The following is a 9805-nucleotide window of genomic DNA, read 5'->3' on the forward strand; positions in this document are numbered from 1 at the left end:
AAAACTAAGATTTTAATATATAAATAAGAACTATTAAGAAAATTAACACTAAGATTAAGAAGTAGGAAGACTTTAAGAATCTACTTATAAGGTAAGAAGTAAAAGAAAATATAGAGGAATTTAAATAGAGAATCCTTATATAGCAAAAACAAAAGCTAGACTAGAGATCTAGTACGCTAGATTATACTAGGGATAGAGCACCCGTATAAAGAATTACTAATAGGCCTAAGATAGGCACGCTAAGAGCTAAGTGGCTTATTAAACTAGAATAAGAAGAGGATTTAGGGATTCTAACTAGGTTTAAAGAACGGCATATAAAGGGCTGTTATAACGCAGTAATAAGAATATACTTCCTTATAGATAAGCCGTATACACTTTAGCAGCTATACTAAAAGTAGTATAGGCAACGACATAATAATAAGTGGGAAGATTTCTATATATAGTTAGATAAATAAGTTATTTAGGACCACCTAATTACGCAAAAGATAATAAATTATATTAAGGGAGCCTTAATTATAACATTAAAGAATCTAAAGAAATAATTAGAGGACTAAAGAAGTAAAAGGTATATCTTAGTACCTATAAATAAAGTTATAACGTTTAAATTAATATAATAGAGGTTTAAACTTAAGAATAAAGATAAGTTAAGAGTTAACCTAAAGCACCTAGTATATTATACGCTATTATAGATTGTATATATAGATAATATATATAGATAATATATATAATATATATATAAACCTAAAAGAAAAGAATTGGAAGTACCCTATAAGGATATATTAGGCGCTAGATAAGTAATAGTATAAAAATACTAAGTATATATATAGCTGGCATCTAGTAAAAGTTTAGGAGTTAGGAGACTTAATATTTTAACTAAAAAGATTCTTTACGGAAGAATACTTAGACAAATAATAGTAGTAGAAGTGCCTAAAAAATATATATCTATAGTATATAGAGGATAAAAAGCGAACTAGGTATTAGCTAAAAAGTAAGCTAAGTATAATAAAATTAAGTAGTTAATAGTTAGGAAAAGTAGAGGCCTATAAAACTAAAGGGAGCTAGTAATAAAGCCTTAAACCCTTAAAGGAATTTAAAGACAATACCTAAATTTATAAGTTAATTAGTAAGATTAATAGTTTAAAGCACTAATAGATAGTAGAGTAACGCGGAACTATATCTTACTAGCAGTAGTTAAGAGAATAAAATTACCTTATAGATAGAAGGAACAACCTTACCTATTAGTTATAATTTTAGGAGATCTAATAACCTATAGAGGAGGGATTATTAACCTTAAAATAGGACCTATTTAGATAACTATTAAAGGGAGATAAATTAAGATATCTTTTAATATCCTACTATTAGGACGGGATAAAGCGGTATTAGGAATGCCTTAGTTACAGGAATACAATCTAAAGATTAATTAGATTATAGGTTAGGTTAATATTAGATATATATAACGCTATAGAACGTAATAGTAAACTAAGTTAGTATAGTACTAAGTTAGAGTAATATATAAGGAAACCAAGAAAGGATTATCCTATATACTAAAGAGATACTATAAGTATGGCAAGAAACTATAGAGCCTAAAAAGTAAAAAGTTAGTAGATTATATAGTATAGAACTATAAAATAGAGTTAGAACTAGGAATAAGTTTAAGGTTCTTTTTAACCTATAAGCTTATTTAAGAGAAGTTAAGAGCACTTAAGGAGTTTGTCTAAAAGAACTTATAAAAGGGATATATTAGACTGTTATAGTTATTAGCGGGATATCTAGTACTATTCGTACTAAAGAAGAACAGAAAACTTAGGCTATATATTAACTATAGACAGTTAAATAGCATTACTTAGAAGAATAAATATCTTTTACCCTTAATTAGTAAAATCTAAGATAGGGTAGGTAATGTGTAAATCTTTATAAAGATAGATATAAGATAGGCGTACTATTAAATTAAAATTAAAAAAGGCGATAAATAAAAGGCAGCCTTTAGGTTAAAGGAAGGACTATATAAACTATTAGTTATATAATTTGGACTTATAAATATACTAGTAACATTTTAGAAACGTATTAATAGTATATTAAGAGAATACCTTAATGAGTTTATTATAGTATACCTTAACAATATTATTATCTACTTAATAACTAAGGAAGAATATGGAGAATACGTTAAATAGGTCTTAAAGAGACTATAAAAAGAACAAATACTAGTAGCAATTAAGAAATACGAGTTCTTTATAAGGAAAACCAATTTTATTAGATTTATTATTAAACTAGGTTATATTAGTATAGACTTAAAGAAGATCGAAGCTATAGTAAGTTAGTAAGAACTAGAGAATGTGTGAGCTTTGCAGTGTGTGGGTATTGAACGAGCAACTTAATTGTAAATCTATGGAAATTAGGTGAAATATATACACAAAAGTAGAGCCCTGACAGTAGGGTCTATGACTTAATCTTTGACTCATTTGAGCTATATACGAGGTATACGAGGTATACAAAAGTAGTGTTGATGCAGCCTTCCAGGCTGCAACCTTGTGTCTCAGCACAGTCTAGGTAGTCGGTTACACACCCCCCCCCCCCAGATTTAACGGTGTAGTCAAAGCTATAGAAAACAAATGAAGGCAGAAATTATACAAAAGAAAAGAGTAAAAAGAGGGTTCAGCGCTTGATGGCTTCGTTATATCTCCCTAGCTTTATATCTCTGGATATAGAGCTATATTCAAAGAGATGTCCTCTCTAGCCTCTCAGGAGACTATGTTCAAAGATATGTCCTCCCCAGTCTCTCAGGAGACTGTATTTAAAGAGGTATCCTCTCCAGCCTCTTAGGAGACTGTATTTAAAGAGGAAATCAGATCTCAATATTCTTATCGTCAGCAGCAGTAGGCATCCTCTGGGAAGCCTCCTTTTGTGCTTTCTTAACAGCAACAGTAAGTCTCTTATATCTCATGAGCTTTTCATCAATTTGTTGTTGTATTTTCTCATCGGGTACCCACCCATGGGGTCTTAGGCTCTCAATTAGATATTAGCATTCCCGAAATAGGTGTTCTTCACCACAGAGGCATGTCTTTATTGGTGAGACAGGGGAATTATTTTAAAGTGTTGCAAATGCAGAGTGGTTGGCAGTAGTGGTAGGAGACGCTTATTGTATGCGGTAGTGCTCCTTAAATTCCTCAATCAGATCAATAATAGATGGGGCGTCTTCGTCCTTCCGTTCTTTGCGAATAAGATCTACTTCTAGTGCTCCTGCGAAACTAGAAGAGAGAGGCTTAATTACTCGAATGAAATCATAATGTGGCCTAAATCCTTGCACATCTGGTATCTTCAATTGCTCAGCAAGCTTGTAGACATTTCGCCAGTTGTTTAACCATTTGTTAATGCTCTGTGTTGTATTATAGGCTTTCAGAGCCGTGTATTAATTAAGGACGTCGTGCTTTCAACCTGATGTGGTAGGGGCTAGTGCAGTCTTAAGTGCTTAAAGCCGTTCGTGTACCGTGTCGAGGCCGTCAATAAGTGGAAGGTAGGCTACCGATGTAGAGCGAACGATGTAGTTGCTAATACCGTTTATAGCCTGTTCTCGCTTCTCGTGTATGCGGAGATCGTCTTTGTATTCGGAATAGAGCTGGTTGTAGGCGGTGAGCTGGTGTTGGTCCAGTTGGGCTATTGATGTAGCCGTAGGTAGTATGTCCTTTGGTGTAGGTCGATTCGGTGGTTTCAGCTTTAGAAGATCGTCTTTCTTCTTAGATGGGTCGATGTACTCCCATACCTTGTTAGTTTTGGCAGTGTCTTGTATAATAAAGAACCACTGTGTCCAATCAGAAGGCTGGTTGAGGATAAGGTTGACTTTTGATTCGTTCGTGGTCGTCATTTTTAGAATTTATGGGGTCAGGCAGGGTCCAATTGGTGGCTTGGCGAAAACCTTATTTTGACGTTCCGAAGCTTCGATTTGATTCGTCAGTTCGTCCGTCAGTTGGGTTCAATCGTCCGTCAGCGTCGATCGTCCGTTTAGTTGATATTTGAAGGTAATTACGAGTACAAGAGCGGTACCCGGAAGAAGCTCAAAACACTTGCAAAGGTGGAAGAAGTAGTGACTTCTTGAACGAGGTAGTAGATTGATTGACAGATGGTGCAGCAGGTAGTGCGATTCAGGTAATTGCTCAGCAGGCAGTGCGATCCGGGCTCATAACTGTAAGCTTTGTAGTGTGTAGGTATTGAACGAGCAACTTAATTGTAAATCTATGGAAATTAGGTGAAATATATACACAAAAGTAGAGCCCTGACAGTAGGGTCTATGACTTGATCTTTGACTCATTTGAGCCATATACGAGGTATACGTGTTACGGACGCTTTAAGTACGATGTTACGACTACTTGGAGAAGAGTCGGAAGAAGCTAGTTGGTTGATTCAGGCACGGTCTAGGATGGAGCCGGTAGAACCATGTGACGAGGAATGGTAACCGAGGTCACATGATATGCTACGTGTTGAACGAGAGGAACGAGAGGAACTTACGTACCTTATATATAAAACGTATATCACGTATAAGAAGGATTTCATAGGAGTACGGTTGTGTATTTAAGGACCCTTAGTCCCTACCTAGATAGTTCCTTCCTTATAGTGATTCTTAGAATATAATTGGAGTTAATCTGTTAGGCAACTACTCTACTAGTTATTATTACGTTGTTGACTACTATCTTTGCATTTCCTATACACCTAGCCCATTAATAGAACCTATTGTAGTTCTTACTACAAGGTTTTGTTATATAATTACTACCTGGTTATAGTATTAAATATAAAGTTAAATAACATGCTATTAAAAGCAGCCACTATAACGCCATTGACGGCGGCAACTACTTTAAGGTTAGGGGGTGACATTAGTATAGCGGACACCGACTTGTAATAATCTGTGATAGTAGGACAATTATAAGAAATAGTAGATTAATTAACGGAAAATAATACGGTACTTAAAAACAGACTTAACGGAATTAGAGTAGTAAAGGTTAAGTTACTATTAATTGAACGATTCTTAGGAGAGAGATTAAAGCTTAAAGGATTTCTAATGTAGATGTATTTTAAAGTTATGTAGGAAGGGGCTAAGTTAGCCACGATAATGGACTAGATAGCCTACGCAGGACTATTCCTAATAAGATGGGCACTTAAATGGTTTAAACCCTATTTAATAAAAATATAGACTAATGGAATAACTACTACTAATTAAGAGGTATGATTTGTGTTTTCTAGCTAGGTAGGATTCGCGGAATAATTAATATAAATATTTAGGGACCTGGAAGCAATAACTATAGTAAAGAGAAAGCTTTAGGACCTAACGTAGTGAACTTTAGTAATTAAGTATATGACACAGTTTTAAACACTTACAATATAAGTTAAGTAGAATAATAAGGCGCTTATGGCACAGTATAAATAAGGACTTAAGGCTAAAGTCTAGGACGTAATTATTCTAATAGAAGATGCGGGCACCCTAAGGGAATTAATAGATTAAGCGATTAAGATTAATAATAGGATCTTCTAAAGGGAATAGGCTAAGAAGGGCTAGGATAGAGTTCTATAGTTGTATAAGGCGCAGAGTACGTAATAATAAAAGCTAAGTTAGAAACTATGGTATGGCGCAGAGCTAATAGACCTAAGTAGTACTAAAGAAGCCTATAAGAGATGGAGTAAACTATGGAAACCTAGAGGATAAGGATTAAGTGATTAAAGGTCTAAGGAGTAAAAGCTAAATTAGGGATTTTAATAATAGAAGACACCTAGGCGGACTCTATAGCAAGAGAAATGGTTTAAAGAAGGAGCTTATATAAATTACGGAAAATAGGGTTATTACGTCAGAGACTGTAGAAGTGGGTAAAGTTACTATATAGTAAAGGGTATAAGACTAATAGTATGTAATACATATGTATAGAGGGATGATAGTGTACTGTAAGGAACAAAAGAGTATTTAATTAGAAGTTTTGCGTTTTATTATAACAACGTATGCCGAATTTATAAGGACGCTAAGTATGGCGTAAGCTATTAGCCATAAGAGCCAGAGTTAAAAGGACTTAAAGGAACTATAGAGTTAGATAAAGAATAAGATTGACTCTATAAGCTGAATTAGGATATTATAGTAACGTGCGGATAATGATTAGTAATAATAATAATGGAGTTAGAGTACTTATTAATTAATAGCGATGAGGATAGTAAAGGAACTAACTGGGGGTATCTAAACCTTAATAACGCAATAGAAGTAGAGACTGAGACCGCTATAGAGCAAGGTTTAGTAACGGGTATTATAACACTATTGGATACGGCATCCATCGCTTTATAAGACGGAAGGAGTAATATCTAGAAATGATTAAGTAAGCAGACGACTGCTAGTGCTAGCTTACTACTTAATAAAGGCAAAAAGCTAAAGGCTTAAGATTCTTAAGATGAGATAAGAGACGACTAAGACTCTTAAGACAAAATAAGGCAAACCTAAAGACCTATAATAGACGGAAACCGATGGAGCAGGGTAGTAGCTTAGTTCAGAGACATATGAATGAGCTTAGGATAAGAATTCCTAACAGTATAAGACTCTTAAGACGAGATAAGGACACTAGTAAAGCCTAGTTGGACTAAGGCTGAAGCTAAGCTCAAGTTAGAAGCAAGCTTAGAATTAAGTAATCTAAAGGGATAAGGATTTAGAGTGCGAATTAGGACACCTATAAGTAGGAGGCGAGAGGCTTCTTTATAGATTAGAGAATCTGCAATATAAATAGCAACTAGACTAGGAGACAGATATATGGACCTAGAAGACTTACTAAAGGAATATAGTGTTCAGCCTAAGGATCGAAAAGTTAATACTAAGATCAAGAAGTATAAAGACTTTAAGGATCTACTCGCGAGACGCGATGTAAAGGAAACCATGGAGGAATTTAGAGCAAGAATTACCTTATAGCAAGAACAGAAACTAGAAAAGAGATCTAGTACATTAGGACGTATGAAGGATAGAGCACTAGTATAAAGAATCACTAATAGGCCAAGAGCAGGCATATTAAGAGCTAAATGGCTTACTAAACTGGAATAAGAAGAGGATCTAGGGATTCCTACTAGGTTTAAAGAACGACATATAAAGGGCTGTTACGATATAGTAATAAGAAGATACTTCCTTATAGATAGACCGTATATACTCCAGCAGCTGTACTAAAAGTGGTATAGGCAACGACACAACGATAAGTAGGAAGATTTCTACATATAGTTGGATAAAAAAGTTATCTAGAACTACCCGATTATAAAAAAGGCTATAACGCATATTAAAGGAGCCTTAATTATAATATTAAAGGATCTAGAGGAATATTTAGAGGACTGGAGAAGTAAGAGGTGTATCTTAGTACCTATAAACAAAGTCGCAACGTTCAGATTAGTATGATAAAGGTTTAAACTTAAGGATAAAGATGAGCTAAGAGTTGACCTAAAGCACCTAGCATACTACACGTTATTATAGATTGCGTATGTGGACGATATATATAAAATATATAAGAATCTAAAAGAAAAGAATCGGAAATACCCTATAAGGATATACTGGATAACGGACGAGCAGCAGTATAGGAATACTAAGTATATATATAGATGGCATCCAGCAGAGGTCCAAGAGGAAGGAAGTTTAGTACTTTAACTAGGAAGATTCCTTATAGAAAAATGCCTAGATAGACGACAATAGTGGGAATGCCTAAAAAACACCTATCTATGGTATATTAAAGATAAAAAGCGAACTAGATATTGGCTAAAGAGCGAGCCAAGTGCACTGGGATCAAGTAGTTAACAGTCGGGAAAAGTAGAGGCCTATAGGACCAGAGGGAGCCAGTGGTAGAGCCTTAGACCCTTAAAGGAATTTAAGGACGACACCTGAATTTAAGAGTTAAATGGCAAGATTAACAGTTTAAGGCATTAATAGATAGTGGAGTAATAAGGAACTATATCTTGCTAGCAGCAGTTAAAAGAATAGGATTACTATACAGACAGAAGGAATATTCTTACCTATTAGTAATAATTTTAGGAGATCCGATAGCCTACGGAGGAGGTATTATTAATCTTGAAATAGGACCTATTTAGATAACTATTAAAGGGAGATAGATTGAGATGTCTTTTGATATCCTACCATTGGGACGGGATAAGGCAGTATTAGNAATGCCTTGGTTATAGAAATACAATCTAAGGATTAATTGGATTATAGGTNAGGTNNATATTAGAGATACTTAANNCCNTAANATGNAATAATAAGCNAAGTTAGTATNGTACTAAGTAGGAGCAACCTATAAAGAAATAGAAAAAGGACTAAGTTATATACTAAAGAGATACTATAAGTATGGTAAGAAATTATGGTCACCGGAAAGTAAAAGGCTGTTAGAGTATGTAGTATAGGACTATAAAATAGAATTGGAATTAGGGATAAGTCTAAAGTTCTTTCTAATCTATAAGCTTACTAAAGAAGAAGGTAGAGCATTAAAAGAGTTTGTCTAAGAAAACTTATAAAAGGGATATATTAAACTATCGCAGTTATTAGCGGGTTATCCAGTACTGTTTGTACTAAAGAAGAATAGTAAACTAAGGCTATATATTAACTATAGACAGTTAAATAGCATTACTAGGAAGGATAGGTATCCTTTACCCTTAATTAGCGAAATCTAAGATAGGATAAGTAATGCGCAAATCTTTATAAAGATAGATCTAAGATGGGTATACTATTAGATTAGGATTAAGGAAGGCGATAAATGGAAGGCAGCCTTTAGGTTAAAGGAAGGACTATATAAACTATTAGTTATGCAATTCGGGCTTATAAACGCACTAGTAACGTTCTAGAAGCGTATTAATAATGTATTAGAAGAATATTTGGATGAATTTGTTATGGTATACCTTGACAATATTATTATCTACTTAATAAGTAAGGAAGAATATAGAGAACACGTTAAATAGGTCTTAAAGAGACTATAAGAAGAATAGATGCTAGTAGCAATTAAGAAATGCGAGTTCTTTACTAGAAAGACCGATTTCGTTAGATTTATTATTAAACTAGGCCAACTTAGTATAGATCTAAAAAAGATTAAGGCTATAGTAAATTGGTAAGAACTAGAGAATGTTATGCAGTTAAGATTATTCCTAGGGTTTTGTAATTACTGTAGAAGGTTTATAGTATAGTGGTTAAAGGATATTAAACTATTTACGCGGTTAATAAAGAAAGAAGGACTATAGGCATGGGGAGAGGAGTAAAGAGGATTTTTTAAGAAAGTTAAGGAGTTGTTTACCCAGGAGCCAGTTCTTAAGATCTATTAACTAGGATTAGAGACGGTTGTAGAAATAGATGTATTAGACTTTATACTAGGAGTATATTTTATGTAAAAGTATCTAGATAGATGGTATCCAGTAGCATATTATAGTTGGAAGATAATATTACTAGAGTTAAACTATAACATCTATAATAAGGAGTTGTTAGGTATAGTTATAGCGTTAAAGGAATAGAGAGCATTCTTATAAGGTATAGAAAAACCATTTATAGTTAAGACGGATTATAAGAACCTAACGGGATTCCTAATAATAAAGGAGCTTAACTAAAGATAGGTTAGATGGGTAGAGATGCTTATAGAATACCATTTTAAGATTTAGTATACTAAGGGTATAGATAACATATGAGCTAATGCGTTAAGTTGGAAAGTTAAACTATAAAATAATGAAAAGCTATTAGGGGCTTTATTGCAAAAAGATATAGATGGACTAATTAGGTATAATTATCCAAAAATTATAGCAACTTAGGAAGATAAGTTAGAGAAAGTCTATAAGATACTAG

The 9805-nt window shown here is 33.7% G+C and overlaps 1 protein-coding gene across 1 annotated transcript; it reads right to left on the reverse strand.

Annotated features, from left to right (window-relative positions):
• Positions 1-3142: 3142 nt before the first annotated feature.
• K441DRAFT_715012 (uncharacterized protein) lies at positions 3143-3929 on the reverse strand. Its single transcript, XM_067653965.1, has one exon. The coding sequence runs from the start codon at positions 3857-3859 to the stop codon at positions 3467-3469; it is 393 nt and encodes a 130-aa protein (XP_067505679.1). The 5' UTR covers positions 3860-3929; the 3' UTR covers positions 3143-3466.
• Positions 3930-9805: the final 5876 nt, after the last annotated feature.

The sequence above is a fragment of the Cenococcum geophilum genome (assembly GCF_001692895.1).
Source record: "Cenococcum geophilum 1.58 unplaced genomic scaffold K441scaffold_14, whole genome shotgun sequence".
In the NCBI taxonomy this organism is placed as follows: Eukaryota; Fungi; Ascomycota; class Dothideomycetes; order Gloniales; family Gloniaceae; genus Cenococcum; species Cenococcum geophilum.